This window comes from Calcarisporiella thermophila (assembly GCF_041956535.1).
Source record: "Calcarisporiella thermophila strain CBS 279.70 unplaced genomic scaffold VTP21scaffold_2, whole genome shotgun sequence".
NCBI classification, from domain to species: Eukaryota; Fungi; Calcarisporiellomycota; class Calcarisporiellomycetes; order Calcarisporiellales; family Calcarisporiellaceae; genus Calcarisporiella; species Calcarisporiella thermophila.
Genome location: NW_027192192.1, coordinates 765,508 through 785,877, shown reverse-complemented (window position 1 = coordinate 785,877; position 20,370 = coordinate 765,508). Strand labels below are relative to the sequence as shown.

The 20,370-nt window shown below is 42.9% G+C and overlaps 11 protein-coding genes and 2 non-coding genes across 13 annotated transcripts; 5 read left to right on the top strand and 8 right to left on the bottom strand.

Annotated features, from left to right (window-relative positions):
• Nucleotides 1–30: 30 nt before the first annotated feature.
• VTP21DRAFT_4411 (uncharacterized protein) lies at nucleotides 31–690 on the top strand (the record flags this gene model as incomplete). The annotated part of the gene is made up of 1 exon (XM_069394820.1): nucleotides 31–690. A coding segment is annotated over one exon (660 nt), but the record flags the coding sequence as incomplete, so codon positions are not given.
• A 272-nt stretch (nucleotides 691–962) lies between these two features.
• On the top strand, nucleotides 963–3,304 carry VTP21DRAFT_4410 (uncharacterized protein; the record flags this gene model as incomplete). The annotated part of the gene is made up of 7 exons (XM_069394819.1): nucleotides 963–1,066; nucleotides 1,330–1,531; nucleotides 2,213–2,398; nucleotides 2,479–2,508; nucleotides 2,568–2,624; nucleotides 2,688–2,809; nucleotides 2,881–3,304. 7 exons carry the CDS (start codon nucleotides 963–965, stop codon nucleotides 3,302–3,304), a joined length of 1,125 nt encoding a protein of 374 aa, XP_069256018.1.
• A 309-nt stretch (nucleotides 3,305–3,613) lies between these two features.
• VTP21DRAFT_4409 (uncharacterized protein) lies at nucleotides 3,614–4,692 on the bottom strand (the record flags this gene model as incomplete). Its single annotated transcript, XM_069394817.1, has 3 exons — nucleotides 3,614–3,973; nucleotides 4,040–4,243; nucleotides 4,306–4,692. 3 exons carry the CDS (start codon nucleotides 4,690–4,692, stop codon nucleotides 3,614–3,616), a joined length of 951 nt encoding a protein of 316 aa, XP_069256017.1.
• Nucleotides 4,693–5,289: 597 nt separating this feature from the next.
• VTP21DRAFT_4408 (uncharacterized protein) lies at nucleotides 5,290–6,620 on the bottom strand (the record flags this gene model as incomplete). Its single annotated transcript, XM_069394816.1, has 7 exons — nucleotides 5,290–5,371; nucleotides 5,559–5,690; nucleotides 5,757–5,839; nucleotides 5,897–5,996; nucleotides 6,073–6,270; nucleotides 6,347–6,373; nucleotides 6,439–6,620. 7 exons carry the CDS (start codon nucleotides 6,618–6,620, stop codon nucleotides 5,290–5,292), a joined length of 804 nt encoding a protein of 267 aa, XP_069256016.1.
• Nucleotides 6,621–8,395: 1,775 nt separating this feature from the next.
• On the bottom strand, nucleotides 8,396–8,468 carry VTP21DRAFT_t11. The gene has a single exon. It is a non-coding gene; the product is annotated as a tRNA-Ser (tRNA).
• Nucleotides 8,469–8,569: 101 nt separating this feature from the next.
• On the top strand, nucleotides 8,570–8,642 carry VTP21DRAFT_t15. The gene has a single exon. It is a non-coding gene; the product is annotated as a tRNA-Phe (tRNA).
• A 287-nt stretch (nucleotides 8,643–8,929) lies between these two features.
• VTP21DRAFT_4407 (uncharacterized protein) lies at nucleotides 8,930–10,785 on the bottom strand (the record flags this gene model as incomplete). Its single annotated transcript, XM_069394815.1, has 7 exons — nucleotides 8,930–8,993; nucleotides 9,066–9,353; nucleotides 9,428–9,513; nucleotides 9,578–10,159; nucleotides 10,228–10,325; nucleotides 10,385–10,682; nucleotides 10,747–10,785. 7 exons carry the CDS (start codon nucleotides 10,783–10,785, stop codon nucleotides 8,930–8,932), a joined length of 1,455 nt encoding a protein of 484 aa, XP_069256015.1.
• A 761-nt stretch (nucleotides 10,786–11,546) lies between these two features.
• Nucleotides 11,547–12,601, bottom strand: VTP21DRAFT_4406 (uncharacterized protein; the record flags this gene model as incomplete). Its single annotated transcript, XM_069394814.1, has 6 exons — nucleotides 11,547–11,691; nucleotides 11,760–11,842; nucleotides 11,903–12,002; nucleotides 12,067–12,251; nucleotides 12,316–12,328; nucleotides 12,396–12,601. The coding sequence occupies 6 exons, from the start codon at nucleotides 12,599–12,601 to the stop codon at nucleotides 11,547–11,549; spliced, it is 732 nt and encodes a 243-aa protein (XP_069256014.1).
• Nucleotides 12,602–13,689: 1,088 nt separating this feature from the next.
• On the top strand, nucleotides 13,690–15,755 carry VTP21DRAFT_4405 (uncharacterized protein; the record flags this gene model as incomplete). Its single annotated transcript, XM_069394813.1, has 7 exons — nucleotides 13,690–13,803; nucleotides 13,876–13,985; nucleotides 14,044–14,137; nucleotides 14,205–14,710; nucleotides 14,810–15,001; nucleotides 15,096–15,572; nucleotides 15,650–15,755. The coding sequence occupies 7 exons, from the start codon at nucleotides 13,690–13,692 to the stop codon at nucleotides 15,753–15,755; spliced, it is 1,599 nt and encodes a 532-aa protein (XP_069256013.1).
• Nucleotides 15,756–16,074: 319 nt separating this feature from the next.
• Nucleotides 16,075–18,042, bottom strand: VTP21DRAFT_4404 (uncharacterized protein; the record flags this gene model as incomplete). The annotated part of the gene is made up of 4 exons (XM_069394812.1): nucleotides 16,075–16,455; nucleotides 16,528–16,917; nucleotides 16,983–17,338; nucleotides 17,409–18,042. The coding sequence occupies 4 exons, from the start codon at nucleotides 18,040–18,042 to the stop codon at nucleotides 16,075–16,077; spliced, it is 1,761 nt and encodes a 586-aa protein (XP_069256012.1).
• Nucleotides 18,043–18,596: 554 nt separating this feature from the next.
• Nucleotides 18,597–18,994, top strand: VTP21DRAFT_4403 (uncharacterized protein; the record flags this gene model as incomplete). The annotated part of the gene is made up of 2 exons (XM_069394811.1): nucleotides 18,597–18,683; nucleotides 18,755–18,994. The coding sequence occupies 2 exons, from the start codon at nucleotides 18,597–18,599 to the stop codon at nucleotides 18,992–18,994; spliced, it is 327 nt and encodes a 108-aa protein (XP_069256011.1).
• A 69-nt stretch (nucleotides 18,995–19,063) lies between these two features.
• VTP21DRAFT_4402 (uncharacterized protein) lies at nucleotides 19,064–19,732 on the bottom strand (the record flags this gene model as incomplete). Its single annotated transcript, XM_069394810.1, has 3 exons — nucleotides 19,064–19,346; nucleotides 19,396–19,514; nucleotides 19,586–19,732. The coding sequence occupies 3 exons, from the start codon at nucleotides 19,730–19,732 to the stop codon at nucleotides 19,064–19,066; spliced, it is 549 nt and encodes a 182-aa protein (XP_069256010.1).
• Nucleotides 19,733–20,032: 300 nt separating this feature from the next.
• VTP21DRAFT_4401 (uncharacterized protein) lies at nucleotides 20,033–20,310 on the bottom strand (the record flags this gene model as incomplete). The annotated part of the gene is made up of 2 exons (XM_069394809.1): nucleotides 20,033–20,211; nucleotides 20,295–20,310. 2 exons carry the CDS (start codon nucleotides 20,308–20,310, stop codon nucleotides 20,033–20,035), a joined length of 195 nt encoding a protein of 64 aa, XP_069256009.1.
• Nucleotides 20,311–20,370: the final 60 nt, after the last annotated feature.

The window sequence follows — 20,370 nt, the reverse complement described above, 5'->3', positions numbered from 1 at the left end:
GGTAGGAGACAACGGTGGAGGGAAAGGTAGGAGGACAACGGTGGAGGGAAAGGTGGAGACAACGGTGGAGGGAAAGGTGGAGACAACGGTGGAGGGAAAGGTGGAGACAACGGTGGAGGGAAAGGTGGAGACAACGGTGGAGGGAAAGGTGGAGATAACGGTGGAGTGGTAAAACCCCCTGTACCGCCAGGAAAAGAGGGTGAAAAGAAAGAGCCTCCAAAGGGTGGAGAGAAAGACCCATTACCGATCAACCCTGAAACTACCACTACAATAGTCATCACTCCTACTCTAAAACCAACAACTACTATTACACCAACTACCACAACGATCATCCCCTCTCCGACCACGAAGACCACACAAAGTCCCATATCCTATACTTCTCTCTCCGGAATTTCAACTACACCCTTTGAATTTAGCAGCACAATACAAAATTTTGCATCTAGTTTGGGGACCCCTGTCCCAACCGCTGGTTTGGAAGGTGCAACCACCAAAGATTCTACTGATAACAGTAGATCACTTGTCATCGGTGGTGCTGTCGCCGGTTCTGTGATTGGTATTATTGCGGTTGCTTTTGTTGCGACCAAATTCATTCGTAGGAGACGCCGTGGATCACCCGATGACTGGATTGCCACCAACGCTGGCAATGTCGACCCCTTCACTTCAACGCTTAACCAATACCATCGGCACTAATTTCGCGCCATAATACCTACGAGATATATCCTAATAGTCTTTGAATAATGCTTCTGCTAATATCGCTAATTAGTTAGTTTCTTAATCCATCCACGTTACGTCGCCACTTCCCTGCGTTTCATCGCATTCTACTACTTCCGCGTGTACCCCAAGGCTATGTTGCTTATTTTGATAGCTATTTTTTTACTTCCCATTCCTCTCCTTAAAATTACCCATTCCACTCCTTATGTTTCTTACTCTCCTTAACCTTTTTTGCTCAAATCCCTTTGCCGATGCAACGATCCGCTTTTTCCCAGCTTAGTTTGATACTTTATACTTTGCTAGGCTACCATAATCTATACATACTCTATTTTATTAATTTTTTATTGTATTTCTGGTTGTGATATTTATTTAAATAGAGATAGTTATTTATAGCGATCTTAGCTGAAAAAAAATCTTAGCTCGTTAATTTCATGCATCGTGATTTTGGCTTAATGGTGCCACCGGCACAAAAGTAAGATATATAAAAGACGCCAAAGAAATGTGGCTCTAGTTAATGGCCGCTTTGAATGTAACTCTAGCTAATTCATTTGGATCAAACAAAATGGAGTATATGAGCTTTACAAATATTTGCATTGTTCGGTTGCAATGGAAAGATAGCCCACTATTTATGTGCATTCTTATAATTGCCCCGATTTTCTATACATTGCTCCGGATTCTGAAGAAAGGGGCATCTGGTGGTATCGAAACAGTTCCAGCAGCATCCATACTTGATGTTATAATTATTGTCTCTGGAATTGGCTCCTACCAGAGCCGAGCACGTCGCTTTTATGCAATAGGGGCTAAAGAGGGAATAATGAGGGTAATAACCAAGAAATTATTCCATTTTCTGAAATATGAACTCAAATAAGGATGCAATGGAATAAAGGTGAAAATTGGTGGTAGATGGATAGTCTTCGTATCAGATCCAGAATATGTACGCATTGTATTTCAAAGCTCAAATATCGACAAGGCAACCCTCCATGAGAATCGGTAGGTAGCTGGAAATTTCTCCTGTCAATTTTTATTCTGATTATATCATTTTAGACCGGGTTCATTCGTTGAAAAGTTATTTAGTGAAAGTATAATCTTTGCCAAGCATGATCGTTGGAAGAAACATAGGCGCATTTCACAGCCCGCTTTTCATTTTCTATCTACTCATGTCTTCAATCAAAAAGCTGTAGACTTGGAGAATTATATTAGGAAAAATAGCCCAAAAATAGAGATGGTATCGGTGCTCAAAAGGCGAGGAATATTTATTGCTCTGACTTAAAGAACTACCGTATTAACCTTGTCGATACTGAAAGGCTCACATTGGATATACTTGGATCAATCGCCTTTGATTATGATTTTGATGTTAGCAGCTCATATTTCAATCTGATAAACCATAATACTAATGGTGTCTCGAAGTCTCTAGAAAACCCGAGGAATCTGTTCATTACTACCTGGGATTATCTCGTCTCTATGATATCCAATCCTTATTTCTTCATGTTCCCCTGGCTAGAGCAATTTTTTGACTTGTCAGAGCATCGCTCTCTTTGATATGCTAGTCCTTGAGGTTGTGCGAAAAAAACGACAAGTTATAGCTGAATCCGGGACTGAATATAATCAACAAGAGGATCTCTTGACACGAATGATCAAAGCAAATGAAGCAGAGGGGAATATGAGATTATCAGATGAAGAGCTAAGAGTATTGTCTATCAATCAATATATATATTCCCACAAATATCGTTAAAATACTCATTCTATATTCTTTTTAAAATAAATTAGAATAACATGATGGCTTTTATCCTTGCCGGGGTGAGTACAATTAAATATGAAGGTATTTGTGTATTCTCATGGTTTTTTCTTATCACTAGCACGACACAACTGCCACTGCACTCTCTACTTGCCTTTACCACCTTGCGATTCATGAAGTAGAAATTAATATACTTACATAATACTCCATTATGCTTACCAGCACATGTTGTTAACTATAGGATGTGCAGCGGAGGGTACGGGATGAAGTCCTAGAGAAAATTGGAAATGAAGAAATTTCAAGAGAAAAGCAACAACAACTCACCTATCTGACCCAAGTAGTCAAGGAAAATATGAGGATATGGTGAGCCTTGTATCTACGTCACGACCATAAATCATAGAACCCTTTTTCCTTAGTAAAATTCTATTTGAAAGTCCCCCGGCGTTCACCGTGGCCATTCGTCAACTCCTAGCTGAAGAGAGATTTGGCCGCCACCTTCTCCCAGCTGGAACTCTTATCACAGCTGATATCTATGCTTTGCATCATAACAAGCATTTTTGGCCCGATCCAGATCATTTTAATCCGGAGCGCTTCACTCCGGCTAATGAAAAGTCCCGACCGCCCTTTGCTTGGGCTGGGTTTGGCGGGGGACCCCGCATCTGTTTAGGGAAAACGATGTCCTTAATGGAGCAGAGGATTGTATTAGCTCATTTGTTACGGAATTTCAAGATTAAAATACCAAAGGATACAGAGCACCTGCCTCAGCCTTATCTTGTGGAGTCGACCATCGGATTACTAGCTCCAAAGCGGATGGAACTTCTCTTTGCACCTCTCAAAAAATCCGAGAGGCCACTATAATTATCATTTGTAGAATAGAATCCATGTTTGTGTTTTCCAGAGTATATTCACCTCAAATGTTAAGACTGCTACGGTTAAATTAAGGCATTATGCACAATTCATTCAATTGATCCAAAGAGCATGAATTGAAATAAAATAAAATATGGCCAACAAGAGAAATATTGGATATTTAAAATAAACCGGGAAATGGACGAGAGGGGGAAGAGATGCAAGGGAGATAAGAATAGGTATGATTATTATTATGCTCTCTCCCTCTCTAATAATAAAGAATACCCTTGGATGAAACTCGGGATATTATAGTTTACGCGACTATTTGATGGTCAACGCTCGAAAGGCCCCTGGGTAGAGACAGGTGTCAAAAGCAGCTTGATCAAGGGCTTCCACAGCCGAGGTCACAAAAGAAAAACCATTTTTCCCGCCAAATATGGGTAGATGTTGCAAGAATGAAATGGGGGAGGGCTTTTGCTGCTTGATTGGTGAGGGAATCTTATCATTTAAGTTGGAAGCTGGTCTGACATCTTCCCGTGGAGTCTCGGCACATAAAGATGATTTCATTACAGGTTGAAGGATAGTATTGGAGAGTTTAGGTAGAGTAGGAAGCAATGCTCGAAGTTTCGAAAGGGAATTGCATCGCCTTGTGAACAAATACATATAGGGCAAGACAAGTTTCTAATATGGTAGAAGTGGAATAAATACCGCCTCAATGACTATCTTGCTATGGTGTAAAAGACTCACCTTCATAAGGCGGATGACAGTAGCGAACAAAGTTCCCGTTAAGAGCAAGGTGAGCACAAAACGCTTCCAAGGTCTGATGGAAGAAATCTGCGGGATGCTAGATGATGTGATGATTGCGCGTTGTGGAAAAGGATGAAGCCGACGTTCAGCCAGTGAGTAAGTTCTCGCTGGCACGGCAGGGGGAGGGGTATACTCTAAAGGCGTCTACAAAGTCATAAAGCCATGAGAAGGATTCATTTGGCGTCAAAAATATAAGTTTGCAATACCTCAGATGGCATTTCAATCATAACTTGTTTAAGGGCAAGCTCGATCTCTCGAGATGTAAGCCCTTTGCGCTCTAAAAACGCGACTTTTCGTACATAGGGCGCATTATTCACCAACGGGGTCTTCAAAAAAGTAACCGCACGTAATACAAGACTCTCACGCACCGGTGGCTCAATACTTGAGAGAAACTGAGCTATTGGGAACATATCTTGTTTCATGGACGCTCTCTTTGGTGCATGAGCACCTGTTGGTAAGGAGGCAGAGGACATTCTCCTTTGATGATGCAGGACAGTCTGCTTCCTCAGTTTATATTCTGGAGGTTGAAACGGTTTCCCAACAGGATTTTTAAGAGGACGGCGTGTATTATGGTCGAGGCGTGTGCCACACATAACTTGAGAGTCGGGTATCGAAAACGGTGGCAAAAGGGAATGTGAAGGGGGAGATTCAGTACATGTTAGCATAATAATCGAGTCGAAGAGGGGTAAGGATGTCGAAGAGGGGAAGATGTAAGATGTAAAGGAGAGACAATTTAAAAAAAGGAATGGAAAGGCAAGTGATGAAGTTTTAAGGACAACCGTGTTACTCTTTTCATGGTTTTCTGTTTGTTTTTCCTTTTAATATGCGAGAAGCCAGACAAGCCGCTTATTTTTTGTCATCAGTGCATGATGATTTAAATAACTAATCAAACTATTACAGGAGGATAGTCACATACGGTATATTCCTTGAAGCAGATGCAGCAGTAGAAAAGGGTATCACTATCGTGTTTTATAGCACTATATCTTTGCTCGCCAATGCAAAATAAAAAAATACATTATTGTTATGCTATGGATATAACACAAAGCTGATATATACAAACTCTTTTCTTCTCTCACCAGGCTAATACTATGTTTGGTGGACATATAGGTGCTATCGAACCAATGAAACTCTGTGCCCGATGATAGATATGAGTAAAAATATTTTACTATGTATACATATATAAGTTTTCTTTAAAGGATAATGTAGGTAGCGATATCTTGATTCTTTTGATGCTTTTCGGATATTTGTCGATTTCTTGCAGTGCAAAGCATACTGAGTACATATATATTTTTATAGATAGCAGTTGTAAGTGCATTACATTGCCAGGAAAATTATATACTGCCGTCATTGAGGTCATTTGAATAAGGATTTGTTCTAATATCATTTGCGATACCTTGAAATGCAAAATACGATATTTTCAATTAAAAATGGATAAATTTACTCTTTATAATCATCTTACCAATTTCTTGGGTTACAGTGACCAAGGCATTCAGCAACGGTAACGGGTTTATAGCCAAGCTCTTTTACATATTTGTAGACCCAAGGAGCAAGATCATCAACTGTAGTTTTATAGACTTCATGTTGAAGGGAGCTGTTTTGAAAATGAGATAATAATAAATGATCTTGAGTGAAGAGAAGTTAAGTTATTTAGTCTTACATGTGACCTTCTTTTTTGGGATCAGTGCCGTTCAATGCTTTCCGGTATTGCTCTTGCTCCTTTGCTAAATCATTATATAACCACTACAGAGAAAACAAATGAAAAAAGTTCATCTAGTGGTTTTAATTAATAAGCCTTACGTCCATGCTATCTACGTTCCAGTTAATAACGTAATAGCCGAGTTCACCAAGAAGTTGAAGCGTCTTTTCATCCGTACTGCCGAAAGGAGGGCGCATATACCTTAGCAGCAAAGAAGAGGAAAATTTAGAGAGTGCAAGGAAGAAAAAAGCAAGTCCTGTGGATTGCAAGCGCGTACTTGGGTCTGACTCCAATTATCTCCTTGAAAGCATTTTCGAGTTTCGTCATTTCCTCCTTGGCTTCAGTTTCGTTTAACTTGGTGAGGTCCTTATGTGACCAGGTGTGTGATCCGATGAGATGTCCAGAAGCAAACACACGTCTTACGTGATCTTTGTAATTTTCAATTTTACCCCAACCTTCACCATTGTAAAAGAACCTGATAAAATACGGGAATAGCATGTTAACGGTAAATAGGTAATAGGTACACACTTCAATCAAAGAGCATGTCATACGTTGCTTTCAGCTTATTTTTGTTGAGCCTAGTTGAAAGCAGTAAATTATTAGTTATATTCTCAATGCATGACACAATGTAAGGAAATAATACCATTCCAAAAGTCCTCTGCCATATTCGAAAGGACCGTCATCGAATGTAATAGCAAATGTTCCTGGCTTCACGCATTTATAGTACACCTCTGCCTTCTTCGGTAGTTGCCCTTCTTCAAGGTTGAGAGCCGAGGCTACAGAGATAAATAGAGCAAAAATGTAAAAAATAGAAGCAAGTAGCATTTGTACACTAATAAAGAAAAATAGAGAAGGAAAAAAAAATTAGGAAAAATGGTATCCAAGGAAGAAGCTGTCCCAGCTATCACAGACGCGAAAGCAGAGCACAGTAAATGTGAACGAATTTTATAGGAAGGAAAAATAGTGTTTGCCGAAATCATATTAGATTGTACATTTAATGAGTACTGTTCACTTTTCGTAGCTGTGTCTCCATATATGAATCTCCAAGCCATTCTTGGACGATTATCATATCAAGATTTTTGATAAAAAGAAGCTTTCTCTGATTATTAAATCATAATAACTACAACAATTGTTATCTATATTAGTGGCCCTATGATTCAACTTTTCTGGCAACCTAGCTTACGTTTGGTGTTTATGTTTGTCAATGAAATCTCAATGAGTGAGGTGATTGAAATAATTGGAGCTCTTTTATTAAGAGCGTATTATATTTTATGGAGTTTCTCTGAAAAATATTTTCTTTGGTAATGACTTAGTCTTCAGGCAAATTGGCAGGTTTTAATGAATATACTTTACTTTGCCTTTTTAAATGGAGGCCTTAATGCAATATTTATACCTCTTTGCCATATATCAAGTTGCGACGGATATTCTTAGGCAGAATGATCGATAGAAATGTGTTGAAAAGAATGAGTCAAAAACTCTAAAAAGAGTGTGCACATCAACTCTAATAATCCCCAATAATTCTGGGGAAATTCTCTATCACAAAGTACGAGCATATTCAGCTATTCATATAGATTCTCTTGAATTATTATTACATAAGCAAATGAAAAACATTGGGTTGTAGGCCGATTGACGCTGGGCCGCAGCAATGTTGCGAAGTACCGATTGCTCTCCTATCTTTCCCAGTGCTTGCCAATGTGTTGTGCACAACGTGGGAAATACTTTTCATGCAGGGCATCCGTATCTCTTCAAAGGGAAACTCTAGTAGCTTTTTGTGGTGATAATTTTCATAATGACCTTAAAAGTGCGCAAGCCTAAATATAGACGAAATATAAGACGTCCCTCACCACCCGTAAAAGTTAACTAGAATATCAGAATAAGGCTTTATTGTTGGATATTGGGAATTAGACAACTCTCGAATTGAAAGGTCAAAGAGACAAAAGCTTGTTTGTAAATATGACGAAGCCAATAGAAAAAAAAAGCTCTAACGATCAAATGCGAGCTATTAGTAACATTGCATATACTCTTCCTTGTATCCAGTGACAAAACGACAATATTTTTCTCTTTTCAAAAATTCGCCAAGCATTGGTATAAATCTACTAATGATCAACATAATACTAATCACATCAAATTTAAATCACCTAGTGGAGACCTTCTTTCTTGGCAGAGGATTACTTGTACTGTTGTAGAAGAGTATCAACACCATACTAGTCTGGATGCAGAATCTCATGTATTCGTGAAAAAACAAGAAACATTGCGACATTGTCGCTTTTTTTATTTAATAAATATTCTCTTTATCTCTTATATATATAATGTATATCATTAGAAATAATAGAAAAAATAATTTTTTTGATCAATCAATGGAAACTTTTATTTAATTTCCATATATTACATGAAGTTAATGTCAATGGACTTAACATAACGAGATATAGGTCCTTGATAGATAGGTGTTCAATCGATATGCGTGTATCGTAGTTGTCGTGAATAGCCTGTACGTGAAACCGATGTAAGCTTTGTACTTTTCGTAGGAGCGATCTTTTCAATAATGAAGACTCAATTTCTGAACAAGTGGACAGCAGTCACAAACTAAGAGTAAGTGCTGGTGGGGGAAGTGGGATTCGAACCCACGCCGTTCTCGTCGGCATACCAGGGATAGTCCACTACACTAACCCTCCCCCAATAATAGAAAAAATAAAAAAAAGAGTTTCAAGGTAAAATATCGTATTTATATATTTATTTGAGACAAATTTTTCAGCATACAGCAATAGGCGTAGTTAGCCGGGTTAGCTCATCTGGGAGAGCGTAAGACTGAAGATCTTAAGGTACCCGGTTCGATCCCGGGATCCGGCATCCTTTTTTTGGGAATTTTATTTTATATCCAATACCTCAAAGGTTTTCTAAATTACGAATTTAGATTTTTTTTTTTTAATCGCTAATTATTTTGATTTAAACATTTTTTTAGGAAGGTATTTCGTATAATTTCCAAGACGATAAGCAGCATTGAAATACAGATACAGGTCGTATACTGAGCAAAAAAGTATCGAACAGTTTATATATCGAGTGATTTTCAACTAAATTACTTTACATACACCGAAATGTTATAAAATAGATAGTAGCAATACAAGTGTGTCCTACGACTACAGCTTACTTACAGGCCTTTTGCCCAGTTTAAGCTTCTCAGCAACAGCCATTTTGATCAGCCTATAAAAAAAGGTATCAAGCAGTTAGCATCCATGTTCCTTCTCATGTCACGTTATCAACAGAGATATTTACGAAAGTTTTCCATCCGAATAGGGCGGGTAACGCAGACTGTTGCTAAATTCAACGGGCAAAGAATATCCACGATTCATATACGCTTGGTGGTGAGAGAATTCTTCGAAAGAGTGTCGGCCATGATACTTGCCAAATCCGGAGGATCCAGTGCCGCCAAACGGCAATGAGTGAATCGTGAAGTGGGTAAGACAGTCATTTACCAACACTCCGCCAGCACGGGTATTCTTTTCAATTTGATCGGCAATGGTTTGGCTTTTGCTAAAGATGTAAATTGCAAGCGGTGATTCACTGTAGAGGGCGGGGTGATCATAAGATGAGTGGTTTAATATCGCATAAATATATCCCTGTTTCTGTTTTCTTACCGAGAGGAAATAAATGTGATGGCTTCTTGTAGCCCTGTGACGGAGACAATGGGCAATAGTGGTCCAAAAATTTCTTCGCTCATCAACTATTCATACAATATGGAGTTTAATCAAGGAATGTGACGGGGGAAGAAGGCCCATAGAAGCTACCTTATCGTCGGGCTGAACATCAATCACCACAGTAGGCGAGATGAACAAATCATTCCGATCCTTCTCCCCTCCAATTACCACTCGGCCATTTGATTTCTCAAGCAATTCCGCAATGCGATCCCAATGGCGCTCATTAATTACTCGCGCGTAATCTTTGCTGGCTTGTTTGGGTTCACCACCAAAGAAGCCATCCAATGCTCGTCCCAGAGCTTCAACCAAAGGTGCCTCAACCTCTTTGTCGCAAAGAATGTAGTCGGGGGCGATGCAGCTCTGTCCTGAGTTGAAGAACTTTCCCCAAGCAATGCGACGGGCGGCGATATTAATATCTGCATCTTTGGACACATAAACCGGACATTTGCCACCAAGCTCAAGGGTGACAGGCGTCAGATGCTCAGCAGCGGCTCGCATGATAATTCTGCCAACCGTGGAATTGCCCGTGTAAAAGATGTGATCAAATTTAAAGCGTAGAAGCTCTGTCATTTCCGTGGGGCCGCCATTCACGACGCGAATCGCGGAGGGATCGAGGTATTTCTCTATCAAATGCGTGAGGAGTGCGCTAACATGGGTAGAGATTTCGGAAGGCTTTGCAGATGGTTAATATGCCAATGATAAAAGAAGAGATGCCCTCTCAGAACTACATCCTATCATACCTTGATCAAGACGCAATTCCCAGCGGCAATAGCTCCAATAAGAGGAATAATAATAAGGTTGAGGGGGTAGTTCCAAGGTCCGACCAAGAGTACAACACCTTAGAAAACAAGAGTGTTAGGGTAGAAATTTTCCGCGAGATTCCCAAAGTAAGCGTACCCTTGGGGTGCCTATGGATTTGGCACCAGTCTAGCTTGTAAGCCAACGGAGTCGATATACGCTCAATGCTCGCCCATGAATCCAAGTTTTTGCAAACATTGGCAGCCTCATTTTTTGTTGGCACAATCTCGGAGAGTATGGATTCGTGCAGGGATCTTCGCAAGTCTTTGTTCAACGCTTCACACAACGCGGTTTCATTTTCATCAATCATGCGATAAATCTCTTGGAGTTGGGATTTACGCCAGGCCAGCTCTCGGGTGAGACCAGAGAGGAAGGTGCTGGTAAGGGTCTGGTGAATCTAGTCGCCGAATTCCAGTTTATCAATTGAGAATGTTCATGAGTAGCATAACGACCACACTTACTGCAGCAAATTTGGAGGGATCAGTGTAGGTAAGCTCCATTCTTTAGGTAATTACAAATGCAAGCTCCGTTCGAAATTCTCAGAGAAAGAAAAATAGAAGAACACGTAGAAATAGATTGCGGGGGAATTTTGTTAAGCTACATGCACGTGAAGGAGGTTTAAAAGCGCCCAAATTTTAATACCCTCGGTCAATTTGTACCACTTTGCGGTTTCAACCCAACAACTCTTACAACCGAATCATTAAAGTATCCCAAGAGCTCTAAAACCGATAAAGCTGCGCGCGAAGAGGTTGATTAAAACGAATCACCCGTGGTTACTTTGCACATCCCAGAAAGAATACAGAGCACTCTTATCTCTATTCTAATTCTTCAACTTGATGCAATGGAGTTGGTGAACTCGGAAAAACTCTGCATTCTGTATTATTTATTAGAATGATGTAACCAGCCTTAAGAGAAGGATCAATATGAAATCTTGCTATTTCGATTGTTTCATTCTGGCGCTATATGAAGGAAACATCGTTATATATATATATTTAGTGGTATAATAAGACGTGTGATATGGCTATCTATCCCACACTTTTTTTTTGTTCATTCATTTAGTTCCATAAGTATCTAATAGGAATTTGTTTCTACGAGTGAGGAAACACATTATCAATTAAGGATTTGAGGTAATTTAAAACTAGTAACTAAAAAATTTTCAATTAGAGGCGCACAGAGATGGTCAGGTACAACATTTAGTGGTTGGTATAAGGTTTAAATAGATAGTCTTAATCTATAGGGGTGAAATTGTCGAGAGTTCCGTTTACTTGCGGTACCACTGCTTAGGATCGTTCTCGCCAAGGCACTCGGCTACGGTCACAGTCTTGTAACCAAGTTGCTTAGCGTATTGGAATGCCCAAGGACCAAGTTGCTTGGTGGTGATCTCCGAAGTATCGTGCTGGAGAGAGCTGTTTTTGGTGCCCACAATATAATGTTAGCATTTAGAAACGACTGTTGCCGAATATATTCCTCTTACATATGACCGTCAGATTTGGGGTTGGCCCCTTTCAAGGCCTGCTTATAGTTCTCCTTCTCCTTCTCGAAGTTCTTCACATCCCACTATTGAGGAGAGGGGGTTATTTCAGTTCAACTCTCTTTGTGCAATTTTAAAAAGCATACATCATTTGAATCCACATCCCAGTTGACCACAGTATAGCCAAGGCTGTTGAGGGTCTTCACGGTGTTGTCATTGACATTTCCATAGGGTGGGCGCATATACCTATAAAAACCGAGTTTAATGGTTTTAGAGTCAACACAATAAGTCCAGGCTCAAAGATACGTACTTGGGCTTCACGCCAATAATCTCCACAAGGGCATCTTCTAACTGCGTCATCTCCTTCTTAATGCCCTCGGCAGACAAGGTGGAGAGATCGGCATGGGAGTAGGTGTGAGAGGCAATCAAATGGCCAGAGTGGAAGACGTTCCTGACGTGGTCAGCATAGTCAAGAATGTTGCCGTAGTTGTTACCCTATTTTTTTTTTTTGGTAGAATTAATATGAGAGGCTATATTCTTTTTTCTCTGTTGTATTTACGTTGACGAAAAATCTGCGGAAGAGAAGATTAGGATAAATAACTTCTCAAGGAAAGACACTCTAGAGTCAATACTACTTACGTGGCGGTAAGGTTGTTGCTGTTAAGATATTCAAGAAGTCCAGCAGAGAATTCGCTTGGTCCGTCGTCAAAGGTGATGGCGAAGGTTCCGGGGACGGAGCACTTCGTAATGATACCGGCGCCAGATTTGGGGACCATGGGCTCAGCGGACACAAAAGCTGAAAGCGCAGCAACGCAAATAACGGCCAAAGAGCTAAGGGAACGCATTTTGTCAAAGGCGAAGACGACCGAAAGGAAAAGATGAAGGGAGGGGGGAGAATATAGAGCGACTTGAAGTGGGGAAACGCTTTTCTTTTATAGAATGGATAATAGAGTGAGTATAGAAGCAAAATTTATACTGCGTAGCCATTTGTTTCACAACCGAGCCGCTTTTATTTTTAACCATTCTATTTAAAGTTCTAAGCAGTACCATGCCACCATCGAAAAAGGACCTTTTCGCCAAGAAGACCTACCAAATTATTCGAATGGAGCTATAATCTGAGATACAAGAGCAGCTCTCCTCTACTAAAGGTCGCTGGCTATAGGGGCGAGTCATGGGCCCTCCAGTAATTCATGCGTGGAAAATCTTCGATTCCTTTCCCTACTCACGTAAACTTCTCTCTTCTCCGTCCCCTTCTCTTGGAAAGATGGATTGAGAACTCTATTTTACATCCTCGCACCTTTTATTTCTCTTATTGCACCCCTTACAGTTTTAGGTGTCTGCTTTGAATTAATATTTTCTCATCGACTCTACTTGGCGAAACACGGCTAGGTACAATACCAGCATTGTTTCCCTCAAAGGCAGTGGGACGTGGAGCACCGGTTCTTTTTTTGGCCTTTCACTGCGACTCGGAGCAGTATTTACCGAAAAACAGAACAAAAATTGAAACCGAGCACAGGCTCCCAAGTAACTTTGGTACTTCCTAGCATCTCGTGTTCTTTGTACCGCAACCAATATCATTGGTATGAAGAAGCCCCCAAGCCACAGTTCTCCCTCTTTATATCTCTTCCTTATAACTCCTCAACTCTACTAACCTCCACGGTAAACCTGATTCTCGAACCTTGGCTTTTAACCTTATTACTATAATTTTTCGATAAACCCGTTCGATGAAATAAAAATAAAAATTCAAAGGAGACTTACATCTTTTGAATCACTTATGCATTCAAGCGGTATCAATAATTGGGATGTCATAGTTATTAAACTACTTGGAAAATTTCCGCCTATTCTTAAATCATAACCAATTAGTAATATGTGTAAAAGTATTTTAATCACTTCGAAACTACACAGAAGCGAAATTTCAAAATAGATCGACATTATGGCTTTTTCAAGCGGCCTCATTTTGACCGATCTTAATGATTATATTGCTCCATCGCAGGCATGCATAAAGCCTGTAGAGGTTAAAAAAACAAGAAAAGATGGTGATCCAATGGTATAATTCATGATCATGTCAATCTTACTGCATGAGTCCTAAGCAGAGCTCTCTCTTTTCTCTCTTTAATAGACATCAATTCAAATAGACAACGCCGGCACATATTATGAGGTTTCACAGGATGGTGGCCAAACAAGATTAGAGACTGCGAGTATCACATTGAACGACTGTCTTGCATGCAGGTAAGTTGCTGCTGATATTTCCATGGGTTGAAGGGATCCTTAACTGTGGATTCTTTAGTGGGTGTATTACTTCGGCGGAAAGTGTATTGGTGTCGATGCAATCGCATGAAGAGCTATACAAGATCTTGCAGAATAATAGACTAGCTTTCGAGGTATTGTCGATTTGATCCTTTATTTAGCCTGTTGCATTCTCATTTATGATCATGTTGTTTGACGCAGGAGGGCCGATCAAATGATATATCCACCGTAGTTATTTCGATCAGTCCTCAATCCCGCGCCTCAATCGCTGCCAGGCATCGACTTTCCCCACAGCAAGTCGCTCGCCGTCTCACCTGGTTCCTCAAACAGTTGGGAGTACACTATGTGCTCGATACATCCTTTTCTAGGGACTTTTCGCTAGTGGAGAGCGCACGAGAATTCGTGGATCGCTATCGCAAAAATCGCGGCGCCAAGCAGACCTCGGAGGTCACCATGGATTTGGACGATGGTCTCTCTCGGCCCCAGCGCTCTTCAAGGAGAGCAAATCGTACGGCTAGGGCCAAAGAGGAGGCCGAGTTGGATCCCGAGTCTGCACTCCCGATGCTGGCATCGGCATGTCCGGGCTGGATTTGTTACGCAGAGAAAACCCATGGTTACGTTCTACCCTACATCAGCCGCACCAAATCGCCACAGCAAATTATGGGCTCTCTGGTGAAAGATTACTTGGCGGGTCAGCTTGGGCTAAGGTAGGGCCATCTCCGCTCAGCTCGAACCCCCTTGGCCCGGTTATTAACTTTCTTTCTCTTTCTTTCACTTTCTTCTCTTCTCCACATACACTTCAATAGGCCAAATCAGATATATCATGTATGTGTGATGCCATGTTATGACAAAAAATTGGAGGCGTCGCGAGAAGATTTTTACAATAGCGACTTTGATACTCGAGAAGTGGACTGCGTGATAACCACAGGCGAACTGGAAAAGATGCTGGAGGAGCAGCAAGTGGATCTAGCAATGTGTGAAGAAGTCGGATTGGATGGGTATGTGCTCTGACTATGCTGCACTTTCAAGTGGATGGAATAGTGGATACCAGAATACTAATTGCAATCTCTTTATTATTTTTGTTCCTATTAGCTTTTCAAAGGTTTGCTCGGACCCGAACACACAGGAGGCTCTGCTTCTTGGCACCCCAGGCAATCCTTCTGGTGGTTACCTGGAATTCATTCTAGCCTACGCTGCACGGGAGCTCTTCCATATAGAGGGGGTGGATGCCACTCGGGAGGAGGGTGGAGTTACGATTCGCACTGTGCGCAATGCTGATTTTCGAGAGGTAACACTGGAGCGAGATGGGCAGCCATTACTACGCTTTGCTGCCGCATATGGTTTCCGCAACATCCAGAACGTCATCCGGAAGATGAAGACAGGCAGGGCGTCGGCGTATGATTACGTCGAGGTAATGGCTTGCCCGTCTGGTTGCATCAACGGGGGGGGCCAACTCAAGCCGCCGGAGCAAGTGCCAGCCAAGGACTGGGTGGCCCAAGTGGATGCGATTTATAGAAGTGTTCCCGGAGCCAGCCCCGAGGAAAATGGGGCCATAGGCCAGCTCTATGAGTAAGTACTTGGTGCAGAGTTGATTTCCAGGTGCTTTTTGAAGCTAATTCCCCTTTTCGTTCCCCCTGCTTGTACAGGGAATGGCTAGGCGGCAGTTCTACCCACAAGGCGCATCGGATGCTTCGGACACAGTACCGGGCCCTCGAACAGGAGGCTCCCAGCGGACTCGCCGTGAAATGGTAGATCGCCATTGAACCGTACCAAAGGATATCCCCGTCCACTTTTATGTTATTGTGTATTTTTATTCAAGTTGATAATACTCCCCCGCTCTCTTGTCGGTATTCTTCTCAAGCTTAATTAGCGAAAATATAAATGAATGGTAGATCACAAAGGAGGGAATGTCTGCAATAAATAGAGCACTACTAGTATAGCATATTATCAAGAGGGTAATAGAAGAGTGAAATAAAAATAAGCCAAATAGGAATAAGTTAGGAGGCGGATACAATAAGATGTGATGATGGAGAGATGGAGGGAGGAGATGGAGGTGATGGTAGAAGGGGGCTCATACAAGCGTCTTGCGCATTGCGTTGAGTTTTTGGTATAACGTTTCCCGCTCATCCTCACAGAGGGCATACTTCATGCGAGTTTCCACTAACAGGGCTTCCATGGTCGCCAGTCTCTGTTCTAGCTCGGCGTTTTTCTTGGCCAATTCGTCTCGCTCTCGAGTCACCTCAGCGACCTGCGCCATGGTGTCTGCAAGCTCTCGATGGGTCACTTCGTTTTGGTGGGTAAGCGTCGCCAGCGAACGCTCCAGCCGCTTATTATCGCGAATGAGTGCTTCGGCTGAGCGATGAAGTCCGATTTTATAGTCGCGGTGTAACTTTTTGAGTAGCTTTTCTGTGATTGGAAAAGACATTGCATTATGTAAAACTGGTTCGATATCCTGTTATCACGTCCCCCCGAGAAAAAAAGAGTTAGATTCGATGCCATTGACGAAAAAAAAAAGCGTAATTACCCATTCCGTCTCCAACAACTTGGTCAGCATGAACTCCTTCAGTGCCTCACCGCGTAAATTTAGAATCTGGTTTTGGGCTTGTTTAAGGAGTGCCATCGCGAACTTGAACACCCCGGGAAGCCCTTCCACCAAAAATATGTCCCATAATCGCTGTAACATGTCACCGGATAAATTGCTCGAGAAGTAGGAGGTGAACCACCCGGAGGCATATTCAGCTGGCTTCAGCCCCTGTCGTGCCAGGTGGCGGTAAACAAATGGAACGTGCTCTTCCAGCAGCCGCTCGAGTTGATACAGACACACTTCAAGCTCTTCACTCTCTGGCCTCATGATGCCACGGAGATCGCCTTGCATAAGCCGTGTTAGTAAGCAGAAGGCCTCTTCTTCGGGCATCTAAACAAACGCAGTCAGGGTAAGTTGCTTTAAAATGACGCTAGCATACATGATATTCTACGAACGTTAAGGAGCAAGGTGGCTGCAATAGAACAGAGTTGCTCGGTATAACCGAAGTCTTCATCTTGAATCAAATAGGCCCTCACTACGTTGAAGATGCTTTCCTGGCCGATGGACTTGGCCCGAGCGTACCAGCAATTGGAATTCTCCACGTCCACTGCAATTAGCTTTTCACATGGACACGACCGTTTGAGCAGCTCACCGTAGGATGATTCAAGGTGAGAATCTTTACTCTGCGTGAAGAGCTGCCAAAACATCCCGCGCAACATTGGAGGAACACCGGACCAGTAGGCCTGTTGGAGCTTGCCCGGTTCTTGTTTCGCAATTGCTTCGAAATCGGAAGCCAAGCGACCCCAAAATTCTACAATGGAAAAGTAGAGTTGATTAGCTCCTTGGTCAGTATAGTTCAGTGAAGTCGGTGAAGCAGGTACCCCAGTCAATGGTCTCACGGCCCATATCCTGGTCCGTATCCACCTCGGTGACAATGACCGATTCGGGTGTTTCCAGTGCGGGGGTTGGGGGAGGGGATTCGATATAGCCCGCGGGAGGCCACATCGATGTGGGCGAAAATCCTTGCTCCGTCTGCGGGGAATCGTCTGAGTCGTGACTATCGGAGCGCGAGCGCGAGAATGAGAAGGAGAATATCATAGATTCACGCGCACGTTCGATGAAAGAGGCAGGGCGGGGCTTGGGTTGATCTGGGGACAACTCGGCAGGCCCGGCAGAAAACGTATCTTCTGGAAGCGAGACATAAAGACCTCCTGCCCAAGAGTTGCGGTGGGAGGCCTTGGAGGACTGGGTAGGGGGGGAGAGTCCCACGTCATCTAGAGGGATGTCCTTGAGCTCTGTATCGGGTGGGGCTATCCCCGGTGCGCGTTCCAATTTCACGTTAAGTGTTGGAGGTTGAGTGCGATCAGTATCCATCGCAGAGGCGAAAGAGGACACGCTAGTGCCCGAATTACGGGCCGAATTCGATCCGCTTGTGGAGACTGATGATGGTCGGCTTAATTCATCCACATTATTAATATCGTTAATTTTGGTAGCGTCCAGCGCCATATTGCTCATGTTCGCTTCTAAATTATCCAAACTGGGTAGATGATGGTAATCTCTAACCTCTAGAAATGTAGACTAATAATAAATATAAGGTAGCGTGACACACGCGGTTGTTAGCGTTAGGCGTGCGCCAAGTGCAAAGATGGATGAATAGCTGAGTACCCGGCTAGTTCGCAGATGGCCACAGCGTACGATTCGAAGGGGTTATCGGGCCAGGAAAAACCGATGCGATGAAAATAAAACAACAGGCAGCTAATTCAACACTTGGGGTATGAAGTCGACAATTCTGGATGCCGTTGTTGCAGCGTCACTCGAAAGCCGGTTAGTGGCAATGGCCGGAAGGAAGGAAAGGGGAAAGAAGGAAAGAATCAGAGAAAGAAAGGCGGGCAGGGAGTATGAAAAACCAACGAGCGGAAAGGGTAGCTTTGCAAAGAGAGCGACAGAAGCTGTTTGGAAAGGAGAGCAAAAAAAAGTTTATTCGGTGTAGGTTCCCCGGCGAATGAAAAGCTGTGTGGTACACCTAAAAAAAGATCGCTTTTCCTATTATACCACATTTGAGGGGAATCATGCTACAGAAATTAATTCCTGAAATCCATACAGCTTCGCGCTTGCCCTGGCGCCGCCCTTCTTGCTCTAAGGCCGAAGAGGCCAAGGTAGCCGCCTCTCCTTTCGCCCATCATCAACATGAGCGCGAGGATCCACGCGATTCTCATCCGTGGAACAGACACTTGTGCACTGTCCAACCTGCACACGGTTTTTCATTTTAAGGTGCATGCATCGGTTCGTCTGCGGGCAATATGAAGGACACTTTCTTTTCCATTCTTTGTGCCAGCTCTTCATCCAGTGCAAGCCGCAAACCCATGTGCTTTACCTGCTTGCTAGCGATACTTCGAATTCTGTGCTCTTCGCTCCAAAGTCGTTAACCCCTCAGAACCCTTCGCCATCTCGCTCAAGAATGATCTAATTTCCAAACAATCCCTGTCGGCCGTTCGCTCGACTTGTCGCAGCGATTCGCCATTCAGAGATGGGTCAACTAATACGACGAATACATCATGTTCTTTGAGATAGGATGCTTGATGAATAGGCACGACACACACATCAGTAGCGGCGAAATATTAGCAAGCCATAGTTGAGCTGTGCTATTGAAAAAGTAGCTGGCAAGACTTGGTGGCCGCGTGAACAAATCGGACGCTTGCTTGAGCACACTAGTAAGCCGCCAGAATTCAGGGACGGCAATCGCGGAGGGTGTGCTTCGCAGCGACCAAGATAGGATAAGGGCGTCATGGGATGAGCTCGAATATAACGCAAGACTTGTCCTAGAATGGAGGCAAGACGCCGCTCCTGTGATCCTTTAAATGAGCTCACCTGATCCTTGTCTTCGTGGGGGAAACACTCCTCCGCAAACGAAATGGCCGGTGTGTCGCCACAACTGACATGCGCGCGGGGGGGCAATCGGTAGCACTTCGGTTTTTCCCGATTCCGCACTTGAGACAGTGCAGTTATGCAGTGTGGAAAGCAAAGGGCTTCTCTTGCAACGGCATAATACAATGCTTGCCAAGGAGGCACGCATTGAGCAGTCCACCGCGATTTTACGGCGCCAGAAACTGCTCGATCTCGCTATTGGCGATGAATTAGGTATCCACCCCCGATGGTTTGGAGGACCTAGGTGCAAATACATATCGCCTAGGTGCCGAACTGACATTAGCGAACAAGGCCGTAAAAGGGGCTCCAACTAGTCGCCCTCAACTGCAGTGGGCTTCTGCCCCCCTGCTTTGTATATCTCCACTGAGAATTAATGTATCAGTCTGGCTGTTTCATATGTCCTATAACTATGACCCGGTTTCTGCTGTGCTCTAGAGTGGTTTGCTTCCATTCCGGATAATCTCTGACATTGGCTCCACATCTTATCGGAATGGGTCCAAATTTGTTTACTAAAAGTGATTGATATAATACAATAGAGTTCACATCATCTTCAGAATTATGAAAGAAAAAGAACATTAGTTTATTTCTTTCCACTCTTCTTGATTCCACCACCGAGAAGTGGACCTTTGCCGGCGGCTTTGGCTTGCAATTCCCTGATCTTCTGCTGCTCCTCCTTCTGCTTGCGCTTGAACTCTAAGTCGGCTTCATCAAGATCCTTTTGCTGCTTCTTAGGGGCCTTGAGAGGCTTCGCTTTGCCGCCTTCATCGAGATAAAAAAGGAAAATCAAACGAGGGAGGCGAGGTGAGTTTTCGGATTTTGCAACATCGGATGAGGGAAGTTACCTTGACGAGATGACATTGGATGCAAATACTGTTGATCTTTTCCAGTAACAAGAAACAAGAATACCGATAAATAACA